Source organism: Melanaphis sacchari, unplaced genomic scaffold (assembly GCF_002803265.2).
Source record: "Melanaphis sacchari strain LSU unplaced genomic scaffold, SCAv2.0 Contig80_pilon_pilon, whole genome shotgun sequence".
Taxonomy (NCBI): domain Eukaryota; kingdom Metazoa; phylum Arthropoda; class Insecta; order Hemiptera; family Aphididae; genus Melanaphis; species Melanaphis sacchari.
The window spans coordinates 967,062-994,566 of NW_020271570.1; the positions used below are offsets into that span (position 1 = coordinate 967,062).

The 27,505-nt window shown below is 25.9% G+C and overlaps 1 protein-coding gene across 1 annotated transcript in view; it reads left to right on the plus strand.

Moving 5' to 3' along the window:
* The first annotated feature begins 814 nt into the window (after positions 1–814).
* LOC112602013 (thyrostimulin beta-5 subunit) overlaps positions 815–27,505 on the plus strand; it is a 30,004-nt gene continuing 3,313 nt past the window's right edge. The window contains exons 1-2 of the mRNA XM_025349928.1: positions 815–1,072; positions 24,868–25,066. Coding sequence (XP_025205713.1) covers positions 24,875–25,066 — 192 coding nt within the window. The 5' untranslated portion in view covers positions 815–1,072; positions 24,868–24,874. The remainder of the gene's footprint in view (positions 1,073–24,867; positions 25,067–27,505) is intronic.

Consider the following 27,505-nt stretch of genomic DNA (forward strand, 5'->3'; position numbering starts at 1 on the left):
AATATATTGACACGTTTGCTCGTCTCCGATATTGTCATGGCTATTATCAATCGCACGGACGCTTACGCGCTGACAAGTGACGCGGCGATGTAATCTACACCAAAATAAGAACCTAACGCACGCGAGCGTGTGTACAAACGATTTGCAGCCAAGTCGATCGCAACTCGTGTACACAGACTTTGGCACATTGCCGCAGGTAATCCTGTACTACACCAGAGAGGATGTGTAGCACGCCTCTGAGGAGATTTTCGAAATTCGCTTTCTAGAAAATGACTCACTCGTGAATTGTTCGGGTCGGGCGAAAAACGAACGATTACCATCGGGCCTATACGAAATCAAACGTGCAGTGCTCATAATCGAATGCAATTACGTCGTAAACGCGTATTTTTCGTGTCCACTCTGCAAAAACGCCCGATCGAATGCAACCGAGAAACACGCGTACAGTGCCCCCCCCCTAATCGAGGACGGGGCAAATCCACTGGCGTTCGCGGGCAACGCCGTGCAGGACCGGCTGTGGCTGCAGCAGTTATCGATAATATCGTTTGTCATTGTCGTCGTCGCGGTGTGAGTCGACAGGGTCTTCGGTGCCGCCGAACGGAAACGGACGACGGAAAGAGCGAAGACATCGAAGCCGGGGCGTAAAAAAACTTAATAAATAAGAACACACGTAACGAAACGTGTGCGTAGTCTCTTACGTTCATCGACGGCGGCGGCGGCGGTGGCGGCGGAGTTGGGTCGGCCGCCAATGGGGTGCCGCTAAAACGCGGTCCGCGCGCGCCGTCCGGACGCACACGACGAACAGTGAACGCACACCCCTTCGGCCGGTGGGACACGGGCGCGAGGCCGATCATCTCTCGCGCGGTCGTCGTCGCCGTCAACAGTGTTTGCGATTGCCGTCGCGAATTCCTTCTTCGCCGTCGTCTCTGCCACCGCCATCAAACGACAATTGGATTTTTCGTCAAAAAACATTAACCGTCTGCGCCATAATAACAATAATATTATTATTATTATTATTGCTGTTATTACACTATATTGTGCCGTTAAAACAAAGTACAGTCGCACTCTCGCACAGGTCAGTATAATGTTCCAAGTATAGTAGTAAACATCATCGTATAGGTATATAGTATTGCGCGGGCTTCCCTCGACTCACGTGTGTTTGACGAATGAATAACCGACGACCACGACGACGACGACGAATATTATCGTCGGATCACCGTAAAATTACGCGGTGAACTGTCGGACCACGGTGTTTCTCGCACAACGCTGCATGATATTGTATTTTTTTCGAATCGTCCCGCGTTAGCCTTTGCCGGCGATCGGTGGAAAGGCGCACGAACGCCGAATATCTGTCAAGTGCATGAGTCGCGGGAATCCAGATCGATATGATGATCTAGAATCTATACAAATCTATACACACGCGCGTTCGTATACGTGTATAGGCGTGCATGTATAATATATGGGCGTTGCGTGTCGACGTCATTATAAGTGCATTAATTGAATTTCGGATGGTTGTACCGGGGCGAGGAACACTTGCAGTTTTTACGCGGCGTTATTAATGCCGAGGCGAGAAAGGGGGGGCATGTTTTAACGTTCCAAAAAATTACCGGTTGATGTCAATGAGTAGTTGTTTCAATTTGCACGTCTCTCTCGATCCGCGAAATCTTTCTTTGCATTGTTGAAAAATAGGTACCCATTAAATACTTTGATAAATGTTCAATAATTTTGGGAGGGGGGGGGGGCTTAATTTTTTTGGAGAGCTAAGCCTCTCCAAGCATCCCCCCAAATACTTAAACAGGTACGTTTATAATCTAGTTATTAAATTTACTAACATAACTCCTACAATTTAAAACATTAATTTATACTCATTTACTAAAGGAATATTGGTTCGATCATCGTTGGACAGAAATAAACAATTTGTAAACTAAGTTTCTGAATGCACTGCAGGGCTTGTAAACGTAACAATAACGTTATATTTGATAAAAAGCCGATTGAAATTTGTAAACGTAATTATAACGGAAAACAATAAACATAAATAATTGAATAACACAAAAAAAAAACGTAACGATTAACAAAATATATGATATACGTATCATCAAACAAAACATAACGCAAAATATATAGTATATCATTAAATGAAATAATTAATTTCCAACTATTTAATAATTATAATTTATAAAATAAATTAAAAACTTTAATTCTTAATAACGATAAATGTAAAAGTTGAATAACGTTTAAATTCTGAATAACGATAAACTTAAAATTTGTGTAACGTTTTAATTGAAAATAACGTAAAATAAATTTTTTTCAAATGCAAGCCCTGGAACGCAGGATTTAGAATATTTGAAGAAATATTTAAGTGATTTCTCGTGTTCAAAATGGATTATCAAAGTTCTTGGATAGTTGAGGTTAAAACTTATGAAAGTGATTAAAATCTTCATGAAATGCTTTGTTAAAAAAATATACATACTATTATCAATGTGGATATGTGTATAACAAGCGTAACACATGTTACCATGTAAATAACATAAGTACATTACTGTGTAAAAATAAAATATTATAAGAAATTCAAAATTGAACCGAGAAATGTTTTGTGAATCTTTTTTTTTTATAATTTTATATATATGGTTCTAGTATACAATAATATAATATATAATATATTACTGCTATGTTATTCTAATATAATATCATGTACCACTTTTAATACAGGTAATAAACTTTATTTAGAAAGTGAAACACATACCTATATGATAATATTATTATATTTCAATCGTGAATTTTTTTTTTAATATGATATTATATTGTATTTTTATTTTAATCCAACCGTTTTACATTTATTATATTTGAATAATTAAGTATAAAATTATATTGTTCAACGAATATGATTTATCAATAAAAATGTTGTCATCTGTAAAAAGTATAAACTTAAATAGGACGTTCTTTCAACTAAGCGCGAAAAACTGAATACAATTTATTGCAATCATTGAAATACTAGACTTGATTCACAGGTAAAGCATAACGTAAAAAAAAGTTGTGTACTTGTACAATCATTACATTAAGGTACACCATACTATTTTTCTCATTGAAAAAACTAATATAGTATTTGATATTGATAGTAATATGCTTTCATTATTATCAAACGGTTACAAAAAGGGTCTCCTAATAATATACAATCGTTTGTTCATAAAACCAATAAGTTGAATTTTATTACTTATGTTTTATGAGGAAATTTTAACGACATTTATTTTTCCAGAGCGAAGGTTCGAATTGTGCTATCATACAAAACACATTATGGTTTTTGATAGACTCTAGAGTGACCGGCCTCGTTTATTCGAATTTTCTTGTACGAAACACTATGTAGTCGTGTTATTCAAATTCGATTTCAGTCACCGTATAATATAATATACGGCTAATATAATAGAGATGTGTATTACATCTATGTTATTATATAATATATCCACGCGCCATCCATTTTATTTATTTACTTATGTTTAGTATATTCTCTGCTTATATAATAAGTGATCCTCATTTTATTCTTTGCATAGTTATCTAGATTTTACAATATTTTTTAGTAAAGATTTTTAATGCGGTGTATAATGGTATGAACATTGATCTTTTAAATCAATGATAGTAAAGAGTTGTTAAACTCACTAGTTAATAATTAACATAAAAAATAAGACCGATAAATTAAATATTAATTTAAATTATCCATTGATAAGTAATAGCATTTAATATACAAATTTATCTGTCGAACAACTATGTTTAAAGCGGTGATGAAAAGTAAAGTACACGCGGATGATGTAAATGATTGAAGTGAAATGGACCTGATGATGTTTTGAGAAGTGATCTTTATTCTTTATTAAAATTTTTGCTTAAATTTTTTAAGTAAAGTAGGATTTCTTTATTTTACATTCCTTATAACACCATATAAATAACTTAAAATTATTGTTGTTCTTTATGAGCCAAAGGAGAGAATTCTAATTATTCTCAGTAATTATGAATAATAGACATATTTTCATATATTATTATTAATTAACTCTTTATTTTTATAATTTAATGATAAAAGTAACCTCAATTCACACAACAGCACACACAAAAAAAAAAAAAAAAAACGTATGAAACGTATAAAACGTACAAACTTAATATAGATTATGTAATATTTAATAATGAATATTGAAAATAATATTTTAGGATAATCGAAATTTTATTCAAAATATTTTATAACACGATTTCTTCCTCGTATACACATAATAAAACGCAATCCCTTATTATACGCCAATAGAAACAAACTTACCATTTGTATTATTTTTAATAACTGCAGGAATTTTATTCCGATTACGAGACCATTCTGAAAGTTTATTGTTGCGGTGCATGGAATATTACTACGTCAACGAATAAACATTCTTTACCAAGTAAATAGTAATATCATAATAGCGGAGGTTTTGTGATATCCAATTCGATTGTTTGCGTTTAGAAATTTTAAAGTTAAAAATAAACAAAAATCACCTGAGGAATAAGCATCAGACTACTTTGCTTTGCAAGATAATTTAACATAATTAATAATATTATGCTATGATCAATTTATTTATAATTAAAACACTAAATTTAATACACAACTGTGCATGTGTATATTATCATAAATTGATAAAAGATTTCATGTTAAAGATTCTTATTAATGAAATTATGATCTATTTAGATTTTAATATTTTAGGTAAATACTAATATATATATTTATATATGTACATAATTTCACGTACAAAATACATTTGAATTGATTGTTTTATTAAAATAAAACATTTTTTCTGTAATATTTGAACTTCCTCTTCTGAAATCGCTATCACTTGTAATACGTGTTTAACATTAAGTCAACCGCTATAGATGAGAGTAAGAAGGGTTGTTTAAGGATCAAAAATTCAGCAATCAACTTACTTTTAATTACTTCGTATTTAAGAAACAAAAATTTATTTATTTTGTACTTATAACTAAAATATTTTCTAACTTAATTCGTAGTGACGGTCATCCATAAAATAGGTACTGAATTGTTAAAAAATTGATTTTAATTATCCGTTGTTTTTTTATGTTTAATAAACTCGCAGATTAAAAATAAACTAATGATGTCTATAATTACATACAAATTCAATAATGTTATGCGAAGTAAGTGCAACTATGTCATGGTTCAATTTAATTAGCGTAAAACAAAAAAACATATATTAAAATAAAAATGGGTTCATTTGGGTTCATTTAATTTGTACGACCTATAATTAATGAGAACTTTTATTTTTACGAGATCCCCAGTTTTTGTATGTTTAAATAAACTTTTTCATTCGAATAGAATATTTAAAAATATACATAGCCGATTTCGATAGTGTTTTTACATTGATTTCTTTGATAAATCTTAGATTTTAAGGTTTTTTCACAATTAGGTAACGACAAATTATTTTTCATTAAATCAATTAGTTATTTTAATCTAAGTCATTTTATCAGAATACATTTAATTTATGAGCACCTATTTATTTGCTTGATTTTTATAAATAAAACAAATTTTTAAATAAAAAACATCAACAATTAATTTTTAACAGTAATAGCCATTGTTCAACTAAAATTATTGATACTTAAAATTGGTCTATTGCAGGATTCGAAAATATTGGTAGTAATTGCATTGATTGTAAATAAAATAATAATAAACGATTATAGTTAGAATCACTTAGATTATTATGTACTATGACATTATTATTTCGATAAATATAAAACCCTTGTTTAGAAAAAAAAGTCGAAAATCATCTTATAATACTGCTTATATTTGTGTAAAACAGTGAAAAAACTAGCTACATACTTAGGTACCTATTCAATTAATTTAACTGATGACAGAAATTTTATATTTTAAGCCAAGTAAAAAATTTATCTTATCATGTATAGTAATATTAGATTTTTATAGGCATTTATACCATACAAATTTGGAGTCTCTAAAATTGATTTGATTTTGTGACTGGATTTTTATTTAAAAAAAATTTTAACTATACAATATCATAGCACGGTGTATAATATAGGCAAGACTATTATATAAAATAATGTGTATAATAATAATAATTTACTTATAGAATATTATTAGATCATTATAATATTAATATTAATATTCGAGGTCAATCCACTATAATTTCCTAGACATTTTTTTTTCCATCACGTTAACTAATCAGTTTAGAATTCTTTGTTTTTTTTTTTTATTTTCATTTATCACGTACAGAGGCAAATGTTATCAAATTTAGCAAATCAATTAATAGGTCGATGGCAGCTATTCCATTACTTTCCCAAAATGCATAATCTGAGCCGTGATCGGAATAAAATTGTGTAATACACCTTAGAGTATAGCTTATTATAACTTAGACAGACAATTTAATTAATAAAAACGAACTTTCATGTAGCAGAATGCACTTGTGTAATAAAAATGAGTAAACTATGTTATGTACATAGTTAAATAAATTAAAAATAGTAATATACCTACCTATCGAACAAAATTATATTGAAAACTCAATATTCTATAAAAAAAGTTACTGTGATTAGGTGGATAAACTGATTATTTCACTTATCGCTTAAATTAACATTGAAATGTAGAGTTTGATCGTAATAAAAAATTTAAGTCATATTTTGACATTTGATTATCAAGAGCTTATGATTTTTTATACTAAATTTAAAAACTTTAAGAAACGAAAAACAGAAAAGTAGGTATGAGAAAATTAAAATTTGTCATTAATACATCAATATATTAAATTCTTTAAGGTTAAACTCTTGTTAATAAATAACATTTATTATTATCGAACCTTATGCTCTTATATGATTTTACTATTCATATTATATTTTAAAATAATTGCAATAATAGATACCTAATAGGTTTTATAGTTTTTAACAAATATCATTAAAATTTCATCGAGGTTATGCGATTATTTGAATGGAACGGTATTAAATTTTCAATTATCTATATTTTCAAATGTTTATGGCTGTGTTTTATGACATTACGCTTTGAAGAGTTTATGGTAAACTGTAATTTTAACTAGGTACTTATATAGATATTTCTAAACATTACGACTTTTATGAATAGTGTGTATAAAAGTATTTAGTATTTAATTTTATAAAAAAAATAAATTCAAACAGACACGTAAGCAATGCAAACAGTATAGTGATTTTTTACTTAAGTTAAAAATTAATATATAATAATACATATAGTTTTACGTTTATTTACGCATCACATCATTGCAATAGTTGAACAATTGTTTCATTTAATCACTGAAAAATTAGCAATGTATACGCTTATATATTTGCTTTTAGAAAACATTTATTTACGAATAGACTTCTAATGATAGATTCGGACATTTACACGATATACACCAATATGTATTCTTTTATTTTTCAAAAATACACTCCAAAGATTTAAATATTATAATATATTCTTCGCTAAGGCAAAACAACAAACTTGATATTTTTCATAGGATTATTCATAGTCTGATTATTGTTCCCACTCACTCTTAATTAAGGCATTTACTGTCGTAGTTTTAACTACTTATCGTAGCGAATACTATAATAATATTTAATACTCAATTATCTATTATACTTTGGCTATTATCCACTTATACCCATCGCTCATAAAAAAAAACTTTGTGGCGCCCGTCTTTTGATTATCCTTTAGTCACGCCACTGGTGCAACAATATTATATTTTAGTCTGAAAATATTGAATAAAAAAAAACACTGATAGATCTTTTGATGGAATTTATTTTAACTTATCGAGCATTGTGACCGATAGTGGAAAAATGAGTATTCATTTTCTCTGATCTTATTATCGTATTACGTAAACTAATACGCTTACAACAGGCATTTCATCATTGAAGTAAATTACTAATAACACTTTTAAAATATAAATATTTAAAATGTTAGCATTCTTAGGTTTGCCAAAAATAAATTTACAAATTAAAGATCGGTAGTAAAAATAAATTCTGTTCTATTTTAATTTTTATATATTTCTTGTAATAATCTTTTGTTAATCTCTGGTATAACCAACTGTCATACAGCCACGGTGATCTTAAAATTATAATAAAAATATCTTTATTCTTGACATAATTATAACAAAAAATCATAATATTATTATAATAATTATATCATAAGCTTAAAAGTTATTATTATTCTACCTCAACTGAAGGTCTTTGGTAAATAGCACAACATAATAATATTGCGTACGCGCCGTTTTTTTAAAATATATTTTTGGTCAGCAAAAATTTTAACATATCTGCAATATTTGTAGATAGGAAGTTATGGGAGAGAGTTATAATTTATAAATACATACTATGTATTACATAGTATTAATTTTTAGAAGATAAATAATATTCGTTTCAGTAGGTTTTTAACAATACGATATGTCATTTTATACATCAAAGCTAGGTCCATACTCAACGCAAAGGGCTTTAGATTGAACAAAATAATTGTTTTTGTTTTTAATGTTATTGATCTACTAGGTTTAGAACTAAAAACTTAAGTTTGCGAATGTATAGTTATCTTAATACATAAAGTAATCTGTATTGTTGTTATTATCCTCGTTTCGATTTCATACATTTCATCTGCACAGATCTATAACGGTAAATTGTATACATTTAAAAATTGAACAGGGTACATTCAATGTATTAAAAAAAAATAATAAAAGATTTCATTTATAATCTCAACTTATAAAAAAAGTGTTTCTAAAAAGATTTGCTTACAACGCAATGGTTTTCAATAATTTTCTCGTGGGCACCCGAATGAAATTTTTCGAATTTATAAAAATGCTTATTTCCAAAAATTACATAATATAATAATTATATAAACCTCAAATATCCTGATTTTGATTTAGATATTAAACACATTAATTAATATCATAAATATAGTTAATATTATAGTTTTATAAAATATTTAAATGACGATAATGCTGAAGACTCATCAAATTTAATATATCTATACTCGACTCATTCGTTTTATAAGACTACATATGTGGTTTAATTCGTTTTATACCATCTAAAAACTTGTAAATTATAATTACCTTTTTGTAAAAATAAAAAGATTCACTGAATTCGTAACGTTAACCAATCGCGTGTTTTAACTATTATAATGCTGCAGAGACTGAAAGATCTTTAACGATGTCTTTAAATTAGTAATATTATTTATATCCGGCGGAAATTTTCAAAAAACAACTGATTTTTTCAATAACATTTTATTACATTTATTTGTTTGGTTTTTAAATTAAATAATAATATAAATATAATATACATATATATATATATATATATTTTATTATCATAGAAGATTAATTAAGTTTTAAATATAATTCCTAAATTTATTTCACATAGGCATATAATTTAACTACTAAAGTTTTTAGATATAATAAAACAAATAAGTTACCGTTGGTGTAATAAACTATAATACTTTTATTTATTACATTATAGAACAAAAATAATGTTTTGAAGTTTTTAAAATTTCTTAATTAATCCCTAATAAAACATTTTTATCTCTAGAATAAGGCAAAGCCAACAGTTATTGGATTAGTAATACTAAAAAATATTTACTCTGAATAAAGACTAAAAAAATGCAATTCAAATAATTTCCAAACAATGACATGTCAATAAAAATATTTATTATTTTTTTTATTTTCTCAATTCTATAATATTCTATAACATATAAATAATCAAACATTTTTAAAATATTATTTTTCATCTACAAAATACTACAAGAAAATAACGTAAATCGATAAATAACGAATATATCAAATCCCTAATTATTTTATTATGAACTATCAAACAGTAAACAAAATAGGTTTTTTGATAATATATGTATATATACCTATATATGTTACCGGAAATGTTGACAATTTAGGAAATGACGACAATTCCTAGTAAATGTTGACAATTCCTAAAAGCGGATGGCAATGTTATCATCGCCTAGGAATAATTGTCATCATTTCCATAGTTTATTAGGCAATGTTATCACTAGACCCCGGAATTTGATGATCTAAAAATATATAAAAAAAATGCATAAAATGACATTTATTTATTTATTTATTTTTTAAAAATGATATTAAAAATGTATATTTTATTGTAAAAATTAATAAACATTTTTTCGATACAAATTATTATTATAATAAATTAATTAAAAATTAATAGAAATGACAACAAATGCAAGACGAACAGGTGTGCTTGCAGATCGGCATCTAGAATTTGTATTTCTAAATGTCATGGAAGTTTGCCATGTGAAAATAAAAATGAGTAACTACGTTGTAAATCATAAAAATGTTAAAAAGCTTAAATTACATAAATTAAAATGTTAAAAAAATACTTGTTTATTTATTGATTATTTATTAAGGTGATAGTAGATTAATTAATAATTATGTTTGATAAAAGTAATATTGAAATAAATCAAATTAAATTTAAAAATGTGGCATCTTTGCCTACTATTGTTAGGAAATGATAACATATACTAGGCGATGATAACATTTCCTTCCGATTTTAGGAATTGTCAACATTTACTAGGAATTGTCATCATTTCCTAAATGTCAACATTTCCGGTAACATATACATATATAGGCCATAGTTATTTCTCAATTAGCTAGATACAATTTCAGAAATACTTCTTGTGGAAAACTATTTGTGTTTTTCACTTAAAATCAAAAATAATAATAATATGTAATATATTAGTTAAACAAAAAACTTGGAAAGCAATACTTATATCTTAAAAAGCACACAAAACTAATAATAAGACACTTTTTTGTTCAATAAATAGATTGAGATTATGTAATGTTTTGACATACAAATCAAACAATAATTTGACGTTACTGATTTCATCTGACCGATAAAAATAAATATTTACGTGCATTTATTAGTATTATTAGTATCAGGCACTTGCATGAAACAGTTCATGACGAAAACCCTCTTATGTTGCCTTAGTTTACGCGCAAAACTGAGCATTATCATATAAATCAGGGTTATTATGATGATTTAATACGAATACGTAGAATAATTTAAATGAAATATCGCTAAAAGAATATGATAAACATAATAAATTTCATCATTTACAATCCATAAAATATAAACTATATTCAATACTATTCAAAATCCCAAATTTACATGACCGTGTTAATCCTAAATGTATATCCACATCTCACGTGTACAATATTGTTTATGTAATACATATATAATATTATATTTTAGTTTCAGGTTAAATTTAAAAATATTATTTTGTCTCAAAAGCTGCTTCATCGATGTTTTTATTTTTCAGATAATATTGTACCTAAAATACATGGTTTATATTTATTGAATAAGTATACGAAATTATAAATCTCACAAAATTGAAAATGGTACGACATATTTACAATATGATCGACCTTTTTTTAGGTTATAGTAAATATTTTATATATAAATTAGGAAAATCAATTTAAAAAAAAAACACATTGTTAACAAAAATTCTTATTGTATATAAACTGTACAGATTGTATTTTTTCCAAATAAAAAATAAAAAAAATAAAGATTATTAATTGGGTCCCAATATTTTTAATACAAACCATAAGCATACATATTTGAATTGTGTCGAGATTACTTCATACTTATATTTATTTTATTATTTTTAGAAATTGTTTTTAATCATTATTTTCGAAATACTATGGCAAAAGCTTATTGTCAATACCTTTGAAAAATACTTTTAATTTTTATCAATTTTTATGAAAAAAATTTTTTTTAACTTTAAGTATTTATTTCCACAATTTGTTATATTTTGAATAATAAGTGCAAATGATAAAATATTTTGTGGTTTGAGTGACAGAATAAAAAACTTTCCAGTGAAAGTATTTTGATAGTTAGATAATTATAATTATAATTATTACAATGTTTGGATATTCAATTTTAGGCGAGTAAGTCTCGATTTCTAAAATCATCGCCTTTTAATTTTTATTGGGGGGATTAACAGGAATGTTTTCTGACACAATATATGATTTATGGTCGAGATCTTTACTGAGCTCTATAATTATACATCGTATGTCTACATTAGCTCTAGGAATAATTTATATAATAGCATTTTGGTTGACAGTTTGATATGATTAGAAGTTAGGACAGAGCGAAGAAGACAAAACCGATCATTAAAGATAGGAGTTTATTTCATAAGTGTAGTGATCAGGTAAGGCGTTGGTCAATAATATATAAATAGCGAATGTTCTGTGCGGTTGGTAATGTTTGTTCGTTAAGGATGATTAATGGATATTTTCCCTTCCTAAGAGTGAACGTACAATTTATAGATTTGGTCTCCTTTATTTTTAATCTCCATTCTTTGTACCATTTTATAAGAATGAAATGTGTTAGGAACCTTTGTTACGAATATGTCTAATATATCTGTTCGTTTTCTAAGTGATATTGGCCAGTAGTTGGCGTTGGAAGTTGAAATTACTTGGAAGTTTTATGAAGGAAAAAATATTCTCTAGGATTTTTGATACGACATTCCTATCGGATATGTTTAAAGTTTATATCACCACCGACCATGAAGTTATAACCAAGAGTATGAAAGAAAAAATTAAATTGATTAGAGGATATGGTATATTTGGGAGGGAAATTAATGTCTGTTACTAAAATAGGTATATTGTGTACTATTATAGATTTGGTAAAGACAGAAATCTGGTAGATAAAAGAAGTAATTATTTCTGAAATGGATTTCAGAATTAAGGCTATGCCAATATTTTTCCTTGAAGTGTAATTAGAAATTTATTTCGATGATTTTTTAACCCGTAAGGTTAGGTTCTACTAGGGAATCAAAAGATATCTGTCAGTAAATGAGTTATTTGTTATGTTTGACATTTAAGAGATTGGAGATGACTATTATGAAGTGAGAAAGGAGACGGTTGATTAAACATTTGAAGTCTTCTATAAATTTCGTTAATACATTTTCTATGTTAGATGAGGGTTTGTGGTTAGGTTATAAAAATCTTTACTTTTTACTCTTCAATGCCAACTATTCGAATAAAAACAGATTACAAATTTCAAGAAAAATAAATAAAACTTAAATATACTTTTTTCATATTATTTTACATATCCGTACAACTTTTGTTTCATTTATTTTCAAAAAAAATAACTAACTATTATTTGAATTCTGTTTTAATTTTGTTTTGTTTACACGCAATTACATCATTAACTTTTAGGCTTTTTATACAAAATTAAACAAAATTCAATACATTAGCGTACCATTATAATATTATAATTTCTGTAAATAATTTACGTGTATAGATAACATTGTTTTACATGTTAAATTAAATTTTCTGTGTTTTAAATTAAATTACTAATATTATTATAATCGGTCAACAGAATACAAAATAAAAAAATAAAAATAATAATAAAATGCAACAATACAAATCGTTATAATAGACAACTTATAGTAAAATAAAATTATACTTGAATTTTTACAAAAAAAAAAAAAAAAATAATAAATAAATAAATAAATATTACTGTAAGCATATTAAGACTTTTTACTTCATAGAACTGTATACATTTAAATATTATATTATGTAATTTACGCCATAGTTGATTTTTATTTTTGAAAATATATGCTTTCAAATGTGTTAACTCGTAAATGATTCAATCACAATATACGATATGTATATGTATATAATAAAATAAATATAATAATCCTATATCTCATAATATTTCAATATTTCAACTCTATATTATGTTTGAGTTAATAAAAAATGTTCAACATTATGTGCTTGTGACTTTTTACTTATAAGAATAAAATTCACACGATGATTTCTTTAGTCAGATTTTATATTCAAGCGTGGTATTTTTTCGAAAGCTCATCAGATATATTCTAAACATGTTTGAAGTAAATAATAATAATAATAATAATAATAATAATAATATATTAACACTCAAAATGTAATAATCTCAAGAAACAAAATTACATCATTTCGTTATTTGATTCACACAAGAAACACGAGCTAAATGCATGTATTATATTGTTGGCAATGAATAAAGTTTAAATTGTATTATTTTTTATATTAAAAAACTAAAAATGAGTTATTATTTATCTTATTAGTTTTAATTACAAATAATTTACTTTGATATTATTATTGAATGTGCAAGATTTTCATATTGATTGTAGTCATATTTATTAGGTTCAATAAAAAACAATCTAAGTTCGATAAATATAATGTGCACGTATGTTTAGTTTTTGATTTTTTAAGATGTTTAACTTAGCTGATTTGATTTATAATTTATAACATCCGTTAACAGCATGTTTTTTCTTTACGAGATTAGAGATATTTGTTGGCTACCACTTCTTTAATATACTGATATGCGCCAAAAAATTATTTTTATAATAATATTTTTAAAAATATTTATTCTTTATTCATAAATAACAACAAAAACCATTATATTATATTAATTGATAGTATGGGCGGGCGTGTTTAATTTGTAATAAATTTAATAATATTTATGTTATAAACTATTATGATAGTTACGAGAATATATTAGTTAGCTTTAAAGCATCTTAACAGTATATCATAATAACAATCATATAATAAAACCTCTCAAGACTACTCCGGAAAAAAAAACATCAATTATATACATTAAAAAATGCTTTAAAAAAATTTAATGATTTGAGAATTTAAAATATACGAAATAAGTTTGCATTCTATGTATACATTCTGGAGGTGTAATGAAACTTGGTATTTTCAATTCTAAAAATTAAGTAAATAAATAAAAAAAAAAATTACTGTGGATGATAAAAGATTGTTTGAAATCAACAAACATCTTAAAATAACTGTTAGATCAATGATTATAATATATTTTTATCTTCAATAAGAATTTTATTTTCATTATAGCTTAAGTAATAAGAAAACTATTTAATTAGAAGTAGTCTCCGCAGCAATTTCTCCGAGTGAGATTATGAAAACTCGATAACGGCAGTATTATTGTTTTTGATCAATAAATTGACATGTTCTTCAAATAGTTTATCAATATGATCCTGTTTTCAATAGATATAAACAAAAATATTAAAGAATAAAAAAATTGTTTGATAATTATAATTTAATATATATATTTCTAGTTAGCACAATAACACTATTACGTTTTTAATTCGACTGGTTACCCTGTAATAATAATAAGTAGTTGAAAACGATTTAAAATAAATGTACTTGAAATAAACGTTTGATTGCATTTCTGTCTTAAGTATGTATGTGAAACAATATCACTGGACTATTAATTGTCTATTTTTAAATTAAATAAATTTATTTATCAACATTAATTTTTATTCTTATTATATAAGTTCTGAACAAAAAATTATTTTCCAAAGATCAATAATATTAAGTATTTAACAAATACCATAAATCATCACATAACAATATTATTATAATGTTTTGTAATTAATTACTGTTAGAAATTTGTTTCCAATTTATGGTGTTAGTTATAGATTTTTGGTATAAATATTATACAATTTGCACTGAAAAATAATAATATATTATGTAATGACAAAATGTTTCAAGCATCTATGATAAACATTTTTTTGGATTATAGCATGCGTAATAACTAAAATTTATACTTACAGTTTAAGATATCAAATATTGACGAATTCTACCTAATTCATACACTTTTAAAATCCATTTTCCAATAATATTTATTCTATTAAATAAGTAGTAAAAAATGTCTTAAATATTATAATTTAATATTTTGTAAAAATTTCAAATATCAACTGTATTTTTATTTTATTTTTTATTTTTCTTGTTTACTATAATAAAATTAAGAAACATTTTTACTTTTGAATCTCTAGATAAGATTAAGCCATCTTTTAATATTAAAAATTGTAACATTGTTACTGCTCCAAAAAAATGAATAATAGACAAAAAAATGTAGAATAAATTCAACTTATTATATTAATAAAGTTTTATTCAAAAATAAAAAATTAGTTTCGTTTACTTTGGTATAGTATGTGATTTGTAAGCGTTTAAAGTATGATGTCAGAGTCAAATGAAGGATCGATGTAATAAATAATTTTTATGCGAAGCCGGGAAAGCCAAAACTCGACAGTGGTGTAGCTAAATAGCCTATCCAAAGTGCCGTGTTATCTAAAATTTAACTAATGAAATTCATAAAAATAAAAACATAAGTTTCATGAAATACTCTTGACAAAATAATTATACAAGTACTGAAAATAATGGAAAATTTAAGTCTAAAGCTAACAACTTACACTGAATACGATACTACTAAGTCAGTATTGTGAGAAATGGTTCATTTCATTAATTTTATTTAATATTTATTTACCATATTATTATATTATTCAAATAATAACAAAGCATCTACATAATATTATCAATGCTATTGAAATATCTGTCCAAGCGATAAATACATTTATAATTACTTAATAAGATTGTTTTTGAATATTTAATCAAAATATACTTGAATAACTAAATGATTACATATTTTTTAAATAATTTAATTTCTTCACAAACTATTGTTTGTTTAAATGAAAATATATATTTAAAGGTTTTAATTTTAAACTTTCAGGTACCTATTAAAATTTACATGAATTATAAATAAATTACATATTTCTACAGTATAATAACTGATTAAAATTTATGATCAATCAAAAATTCTCGATTATGAAATCTGTATTATTATATTGCTAATTTTGTGATTCGAGACGTTTATTTTTATAAACCATTTTCTTCCCAATAGTTAACAAGCGTTTAAAATATAATTACATGTTTTAAATTTTATCGAACACAGTGGTAACTTTTTGATTTGAACGCAACCGTTTGATAAAATTAACATATTTTACCTGAAACATTGACACAATATTATTTATACATTTATGCGTATAAAATAGGGTGTAAGATCAATTCAGCCAATCTTATATGTTATTTAACAATATATAAACCTAATTGGTTTTGTATATTATTGTACTTGTTGTTAATAAATACAATTTTTTTCAAATATTTGTTGTCTTATAATATTATTCCAAGTATAGTATTAATTTAAATCTCGGGTTTCTATAGAAACGCATTATGAAGGTAAACCTCTTGGTTGAAATATGAAATATCTTGTCAGAAGCAAGCACAAAAAGTGTACAAATAATTTTAAAATGCGTTACTACTACAACTTTTTGATCTATTCAAGCCTCAAATAATATGTACCTAATGTATCAATTCACTTTTACCAAAGTGCTCGGAGAACTGAAACTATTTGATTATCTCATCAACAATTACTTCAAAACCTTTGTCATTTATAACGAAACGGGTCTACGTGTAACAAAATATTTATCATTATCATCTTTTATATTTCGTTTTTAACTCCAGTTCTAACATTTTCAAAAAATAAACGTCAAAATTAACTTCAGCGTCCATGCGGAAGTGCATTGCGCACACACGGTCACAATAAACTACCCAAAGATTACATCAGCCAAAGACAATATTACCGTCGTTGTATATTATGTAAAACTCACTATAGATACACTCACTGTCATGCATTTAAATATGCGCACGTTTTCATGTGGGTGGTGTTTGTGAAAAAAATTTCTGTTTTTATTATATTTTAAGTTCATACATCTGCGCTGTAGATAATGTTTTATACTTTTACCACGTCCGACTAAGGTACTTCAATTCATATTTGCCGACCGTCACGATTACTATTATGTTAGTTATAATGATGTGTAATCGTCCTTTTCTATAATATTTAATTTTTGTTTTATTATTTTTATTTATTGATTTATTTATTTTTTTTTTTTTTGAAGATTTTCAAGTTAAGTAACTTATGTGACTCTAGTTGTAAGTTTTATTCAATCGCAGACTGGAAAATAAAAGTATGATATAGAATTTATATTGAGGGCGTACACTTATAATGCTATGGATAATTATCGATACTAATCACTAGTTGGAATATTGTGATGACTGATCATGGCATTTCCCAACCTAATAACTTTGATTAATAGTCGTTATAGGTCAAGTATCAGGTATAAGATAAAAGTATGAAAAAGACATGAGGTCCTGTAACACAACGCCTATTAGCATCCCATTTTAGTTGTTTTCATTATTTATAATATAATCACTATAAATACTAAATGATTTATTATCGATATAACGAATATAAGTATTAGAATTTACAAAGTCATACATTTTTGAAAGAATGAGTCTGAATATAATATAAATTATATACTTCACTAATATAATGTTATATTATACACCAATGTAATATTACAACTACATTCTCAATTTAAAATGTCATTAATAACACATAATTATTATAATTATTAGCCTATGCCTCCAACAAAATATATAATAAATTATAGATAACTAATAAATTGTAAGACATAAGTAAATTTAATAGTGTGCTAAAAAATCTATAACTAGTAAATAAAATTTAAAAAAAATAATAATTATATAACATAATACATTTAATTTAGTTGTGTACAACAAGTACAATAACTATCTTATTCTTTACAATATTATGTTGATTATTTTATTGCAAACTAAAAAATCTTATCAAACTTTTGTTTAAATGTTTAAAACAGCTATCTATAATGGTGAAAATAAATAACACAGTTATTGTTCGTCTAATACATCTTAGAGAAACAACAAATGTATTTTCTCAGATATTGTCTTTTTGAAAATAAAACTATCGCCTTGTATTATATCGATTTCGTCAATGCACAGAGTATAGATAAAATGGTGACATATGATATGATTTCTGTTGATAAGTACAAACTATTATTTTTCTCGATATGTCGATGAGTGTTGACGGACTTAAGTCATTTATTTTTCAGTTCGCTTTTATAATTTTTCCAAATATATTCGTTACAGCCACTGACATGGTGGGAAATCATCATCGGCCTTCGGCGTATTTCACCTGCTGCCCACTCCGCATGAATGAAAAACAAAATTCACAAACTAAAGCGCATATCGTCGAGTCTTATATAATATATATGAGCGATATAATATATCGTTTATGACGCGTACTCTAACTAACCAAAAATCGAGCAAAATATCATGACCGATGATCGATATTTCCGGTCGTCGAGTCTTCTTCCCGTCATTATTTACATTATGTTCGATAATATAAAATATATTTAAATGCCAAGCAAGGAAAATAAATATCTATACGCGCATAACGTTTCCTTGGCGCCAATTCGATTCGAAAAAAAAATAACTCAACGAAAATAAATGTATTTTACTACTCGACCAAGGAATATTAATCCTTAACCAAGCATCTTTTATGTCATGAAATACTTTTCCGTATTTTGATCGGATTTACTTTTTCGTAAAAATTGTAAACGAATAAATGTTGGTACATTGCGCCGGACAGAGTTGTTTTGTTTAAAACATTTTGTTTTAAAAACGTGTTTTAAATAAGTTAAAAACAACTAAGTAAAACAAATTTCGATTTGTTTTAATCATTTAAAACAGTTAAATAAAACAAAAAAAAAAAAAAAAACAAGTGTTTAAAACAAAACCAAATAAGAAAATTATAGCTTAATTTTAATTTTCTTAAATATTTTAATTTTACTCGGATCACATATTATTATAATCGTATTTCAAATTAATTTATATTTTATGATTTTATGTATTCTATGAAACAACCTGATGTTTATTTTCTCAAGAAATTTATAGCAGAAAGGAAAAAGTTAAAACTTTAAAATGATGTCCATAAATATTCGTATTTTTGAATTGTAAAATATTTTTCAATTCAAGAACATCTAGTGATGGAGTAAATAGGAGAGAGTCCAGTTCCCCCCTATTGAGCCTAAGATAACTTTTTTTTTTAATGTAACAAATTTTTCTATGATTGATTCAATAAGAATTGATTTTATGACAGTGTTGTCAATGTTGCCTAATCAAAATATCTCAATCTATATTTTTAATTAAATTGACCTTTTTTTTCAACCTCAAATATTAAACATGTTTTAAATTAAGTATTGTTGTTTTAAATTGCATAAAAAAAAAAAAAAACAATATATATAAGCTTGTTTAAAATTTAAAAAAACGTGTTTTAAGCTATAAAAATATGTTTTTTTAAAACAACAAGTTTTTCTCGACTCTGCTGCGCCCACATAAATACACATTTTTTGCTCGTCACTTAGCTTCTTACCACGATTTGTAGTTGATATTTGATTCTAGTCATCAACGGTATGGTTTCGAAATACAACTTACATACGTACACGCACATACACACCCATACACAGATAAAGAGAGCGTTATTGGATCTAAAACATTAGAGCAATGTTTACAGAGTTGTTTAACTTATTGGAAAACATAACTCATTATTATTGTAATTAATCCAATCAAATATATGTATATTTTGTATGGATTTGTATTGTACTAAATATAGATCATATTATCTTAGAGTATATAACGTGAAAACTAATCCCAAGCATAATCAATAATTAGTTAACCAGCTGTCAATAAAAAAATTAAATAATCATACTGTAGTGTTTTAATGATATTAAATAAAAATTATATATTTGAAGGTTATACATATTAAATATTATATGCACGACGAAAATAACAATAAAAACATTCAAATTAACTCAAACAGACAAATATTAACCAGAGAGTTTTTTAGATATTCTTCCCGAAATTCTTCACTCAATCATTAACATTCGTCGATAAGAAGAATGCGTCGATAATAATCGTACATAAAATCGGACGATAAAAAATAGGATCTCGTAACGAAGACATCGACCGTTCGATTGAAATGTTTATACGACCTACTGTAGACTAGATGTTCGATTTTTATTTACATAAATACTAAGTGATACTTTATTATGCTGCTTCAGAATATGCAAATAAAAATATATTTCGACATTAAGAGAAGTTATAATAATAAAATAAAAAAAAAAAGCAAAAAACTATGTTGATTCAAAATTAAATCGTTTTCGAAAATATAAGCTCACCACGAGAATGACTATTTTTTTTTATTTTTTTTTTTTTGATAAAAAAAGTTTCCTTGTATAGAATGTATGCTTAATGGGTTTGCGCATGTGGTTTTATTGTCTTATATTGTCTCCATCTCCCATCGACTACAGCTGATGATTACTGTGCTATGACGCACATCGTCCATGACGTATTGTACGTTTTACACACATATATGGATAACTTGTAAGAAACTGAACAATTTTTGTATCAGTTGATGACGTATTTTCTTTCGCATCATCTCTATACCAAATGATCCATTTAACGTAATACATTTTCTATTAAAAAAAAACTATTTATAACTAAGAAAATATTTTTTAACCGTATAATTTCCAATTTTTAAAAAGTAAAATTACTATTTTTCTTATCTAACCTACTAGAGTGATTCGAATATTTAGATACGCAAAAATAATTGTTTTAAAAGCGTAGGTTAGGTAAAATGTTTGTTGTCATTCGATAAAAATAATAATAATACAAATTTTTCTGAAAATGTTGTTTTATAATAAATTAAAACGATAATATATAAAATATAATTTTCTCAAAAACGTTAGTCTTTTTTTTTTTTTTTTTTTTTTTTTTTTTAATAATGGATGTTTTATTATTTACCTCATAAGTCTTCTGGCGTCATAATATTACACGTATTCACTAACTATACATTTTTATCATTAAATATCATATACGTTTCACCTTATCCTCTGTATCTGATGTTGTCGTTCGCCCTTACACACAGACTTCCGGACGTGATGTTTTTCATTAATATAAATGCCGTTATATTTATTATATGTAATAATAATATTACAATTAGACAAATGGATGGACCGGATAACTGGAAAACCGGATAACCTTAATCATTGCCAAGGTCTATTTCCGGAGAGTGACGATAAGTTTTTTTAAAGCTCAGCACAACTCAGCATAACTGTTTAGTAATGATATGAAAAACAAATTGCATCATATAATCTTTATACTCATCGCAACACAATTAGTAGAATTTTTGATATAAACACATTATAATGTTATATTATTTTGGCTTGATATGCAAAGATTGTACACTTTGGAGCATCCTTTTCAATATTAATTCAAAACTTCTTAAACGAGACAATGGTTCAATAGATTATAAAAATATCGTTTGCTGACCATCTACCGACATTATTAATGATATTGTTATTTTATAACAGACTTCTGCTCTTCTTTCGAAATAAAGGTGATTATCTGCTTATTTTATTAACCAAAAAGTTATTACAGCAAATAATTGATCCAAAACTTGGTCCATTACAACAATATTATGAATTTAATGATAATCTCGAAACAAATGTGAACAATAGAGTTAAGAGAACCGACGATGTTTATAAGAACGCAAACAAAAAACAAACCAACCTACATAATTATTTTTTCTCAAGTGCAAATTAAGATGTTGTGACAATATTATAAAAAAAAGATGATGATTTTTTTTTTATTCGACCGTTACTTATTATATTTTTAAATTTTTAAATACTAATTTATACAAAAATTTTTATTTTATTTTATTTTTTTATTAAACATAATTACATCAGTTTCTAGACCATTAGTTATTAGTTGACATTTTATTTACATTTAAATTGAAGTTGATATAAATTTACGTTTATATTAGGCTATATAATTTAATTTTCTTTAAGAAATTAATAATGTTAGTATTAGATTGGAGGTTCGGGTTGTAGAGCTTCCTCTTAGTAGATAAGGTATGTAGTTATCGGCTCTTGAGTCTTCAAACTTTAAGTATTCAATTATTATGTGTTTGACTGTGTTCTTTGATTCACATAATTTATATATGGGGAGATTGTATCTGGCCATGAGGTTGTTGTATGTTATAAATGTATACCCTATTCGTAGGTGGTTTAAAATGAATAAACTAATATAACAGTTGTTTGTATACTAATAATTATGTGAAATAAAATTAATATCATCAAAATAAGACACAAAAAAAATATTTGTTTAAAACATTAATGTTTATTTTTAAATTTAAATTTCGTTATTAAAAATTAATGTTATACAATAATATTTATCATATTATTTTTAATTTATGTAAAAAAATTATAATAATATATTGAAATTATAATATAAACCGAACGAGTTTATCTTTTAATACTTTTTTATCGATGATTTATTTTAAAAATAGATCATGATAATTTAATTGTATGTGACAGTTTAAGTATTGATTCAGATAGCTCATGAAATACTTAGTTAATTTATGAAATAGCTAAAACGTATAGGTAATGTGTATAATTTTTATTTTAACTAGGTAGTTATTTTATACATTATCAGGCATTACTTCGTTAATGTGTCATATTGTACAAAATATGATCACCACCCGAGCGACGTCTTATTTATCGTTTCGGTTTAATCTATTCTCGTTAGATATAAATTAACATTCAGCTCCAACTGGCAATGTTCATATATACGTGTTTTGTGTTATTTTAAAATTATCGTTTAGTTATTTTTTATAGTCATACGTGTTCACTTTTGGTGCGTCTGACTTCACACTATTATTTTAAATGATAATATAATTCATAATGAATTTGAATGAATTAGATTTAATGCAAAATAAGTTTTATATTAGTCTTAAAAATCGTTCATTAAAACCGAATTGTGCCAAGTGCTAAAAACTCAATACTTTAACTGTAAAATATATTAAATCATAGTATTCAACTATTTTTGATTGAGAACACTAAAAAAATAGATCATAAATATGTCAAAAAGTATATGATAAATAATTTTTTTCATTTAATAAAAAAAAAAATAAACATTTAAATCACTTTTAAATTAATAATATTTTACTATCATTTTTTAATGAACGACAATATATATTTTTTTTTTTTTTTTACGAATAATGTTAAATAATATTTATCTATCGTTTTTTGAGGTATTTTATTTCGTGGGAATTAAATACGATTTTTCAAAAATTATATGGAAATAGGCATTTATAAGTTTTAAATATAACAGTTTTGATCTTGTGAATTATATTTTGTTAACTTCACAGTATTTAACTGCATAATAATGTATTTACTTTGAACTAATAATTACAAAAAATTACGTAGAAAACAATAAATTATCAAATTAAAATTTATTTATCATTATTGTAAATCCTAAAAGATAATGAATGGTAATTTTTGCATGATTATGACATATTACTCATAAAATCATATCTAAATTCAAGTAATGCCTCGCACCTACATTGATCGATCATTACATATTGTATAGTATATTAAATAAATATATTATTTTGTGTTTTAACTACTGTGAATAAAATAAAAAGTCAAAATATAAAATATAAAGTTAAATTTATTAAAATATTATATTTCTTGAGATCAATTTATATAACAAAGATTTTTCCGAGTTTAAATAATTATTCGAATACAATCTTTGCAACACGTTTTAAAACCTTTTATAACCTCCAAAAATACAATGTTACTATTATATGCATTGTTAATAATTTTCATATTTTATTCAATTTTCCCGATAAGAAAAAGTTCTCAATAACTAATAATTAATGTTTAAAGCCCTTTCTTTGTGTTGAATTGAAATGTATTAAATTTAAATAGAATAGAATAAGAACACAACGATAGACAGTAAGATAGTAACTTGTAAAGTAAAATAAAAGTCATATCGGAAAAAGTTGATGCAAACTTAATAATTAATATTAAACATGATAACTTATAAGATAGTGGTCTTAGAGTCAACGAAATATTTAATATCGATACAATAATATGGAAATTTAAATTAAAAAAAAAAAATCAATGACTTAGGTGATTTTAAAATAATATTCGGTAAATTTTTAAGAGTCTGTCGGTGTGGCGTGGCATTACAGTTGCAGTTTTTGTGACTGCAACTGAGTAAAATTCAAAAAACAAGTCAAGAAAATGAATTTATATGTATTTTTTTTTTTTTTTTTTAGCTTACCAATGGTTAGCGTAACGGTGTTGTGTGCCGCCTTATCGTCGATGATCGTATGGTCTTCGGTGATGGGTTACGATATGTTAGACTGTAACCGACAACTGTCAACTTTCCGAGTGTCCAATACCGACGTGAACGGAAGGACGTGTTCCGATGAGATAAACGTGATGTCATGCTGGGGAAGATGTGACTCAAATGAGGTATACCGTACTTTTTTTTTTTATGATAATCATTTAATGTACGATATGTGTGTTATCTCATACGTCGTAATGATATTATTACCAACGAATATAATAGGATTATAAATCAAAATGTTGTAATTACGAAATTCAGAAAATAATTTATCAATATTTTAGAGGATATTTCATTTTCAATGATTTTTACATGATTTTAAACTTGACAGCAGAAACGTGTTCACATTTAAAAATGTAACATATTATAATATGTATATTAAAATTAAACGAGTCAAAAATGATAAAATACTTTCATAATGTATTGATATAATATAAATCGCGTGTAAGCAAATTGGTATAATAAAAATAGTTTTAAAAAAATGCATTGATTTATAAATAGCTTATATTCGCGATAACGTAAAATATGATGACGCGAAGTGATTATATAAAAATACACACGAATGAATAATTTATAGTTTTTGACATAACTGTTGATTAATTGAATACCTATAATTATTATTGCAAGCCGTGTGCAATATTCACATTTTTTAATTATTACTTTGAGCTTAAGACATAATATTAAATTATTACACAAATGGTTGTATCTAATCTTTTTTTAAAATTCCATTTGGTTTTGCTTCGTTGTCATACGTTTGTGCAGCGAATCTCATAGCTCGTGAATATACATTATCGTTCTCTGTTTGCACAACCTATGTTACTAGTTATTAATCAAGATGTCTTTTTAGACCAAGTTAAATTAAATTGCAATGCAATTTTCAATTTAAAAGATCATAGTACTAAATACGAAATATATTTTACAAGTTGAAAAGAAAGGCAAGCCATCAAACACAATTTTAATTCTATTTGATTTATCTAAAATTAAATCTTATATTTTCGTTTCTAATTTGAAAATAATCGTAAATATCTAGCATATACTAAAAAATTAGAACACACCCAATATTATATTATATTATACAAGTATGCAATTCAAATTTATACATAATTTTTCAAAACTATTTACTTCTTGTTTTTGTTTTTATGTTTATTTTTAGAACCGTTTAATATTTTGATTTCAGATATGCTTTTCATAAAATAATCAGTGAAAATATATATTATTTATCTATGTAAGATTATATTATAAAATTTATATATACTGGTACTTATATTCGGTCGTATACGTTCTTAGCTTTTTCTTAGCAATTCTCTAATAACGATGATATGAGACACTAGCTGCTGTCATAACAGGTGTCATAACCACCTTGGCCACAGACTGTACTAACCCACTTGTCACTCCTTATATAATCAACTAACTTTATAGAGACATACTCGTACGGTAGAACCACAGGTATAATTCAACCGTTATATGTTTTATATTATAACATTGATTAATATAAACGTCTATCGGCGACCATAGACAAAGCATAATCTTTATCGGTCTGGATACCAAATTACCAATTATAATATTACGTAGTATAGTCACGTCGTAGGACGTATTTGAACTTAGAGCTCTTCAAAGAGATAGGTTCTCCAGAATTTTAGTATAATATGTATTATATTATATAAACTGCCTTTAAACTCAATACAATATGAACACAGAAGTGCCTCATTCTCTAGATCTAGAAACCCTGTACAAACTCTTACATGACCTGCATTTACAAAGGAATTCCACTATTGAAGATTTCGGTGCTTAATACGCATGTACTCTATTTTTTAGCCATCACATTGGTATTATTAAATACTGGTAGAGTTTTAACATTTTTTAGGTTTTATTAAACGAAATACCATGTTTTTTACTTCGGATAACCGTTTTTTTGACCTTTGTACATTACTCTTGTTCGATCAATTCTTGAGTATGGATTTATCACTTGCTGCCTTCACCTCGTTAAGATCTATCGATTGCGTTTCGAACGTGTTCATTATACATTTTTTCATACACTGCTTATAGACTTAAATTAACCATTATCTACATAAATAATATCTCTTTTTGAATATACGAAAATTTACTGCCGAGGGTGCAACTGAAAATGTTTTGTCACAAAACCAATTATCACACTCATTCAAATAATTCAAATTTTGTTGAGTTGCAAATATTATAGTACCTAATATAAAGCTACTGCAGCTTCCTTATTTTGACGTTCATGCTGAATTTCCCTTTTCAATCTATTAATACTCGACATTTTTGCAGACACTGCATTTGTTGACTAATTTAGTTTAATTTTAATAATAAATATTATTTTTTTTCATTTTTATTTAAATAAAATATGAAATGCCCGCATAATTTAATTTCTTAAAACTAAATGTGAGCTGAGATTCGTGGTGCATTTTCTTTAAAGTTGAAATAACTTTTTCCACTTCGGTTTTGCAACATTTTAAACGCGATTGTTATGTTCAGTACATTTTATGATTTTGTCATCTGCCACTACGTGTAACCAATTCTAACAATGATTTTTTTTGTACTCTGAACAT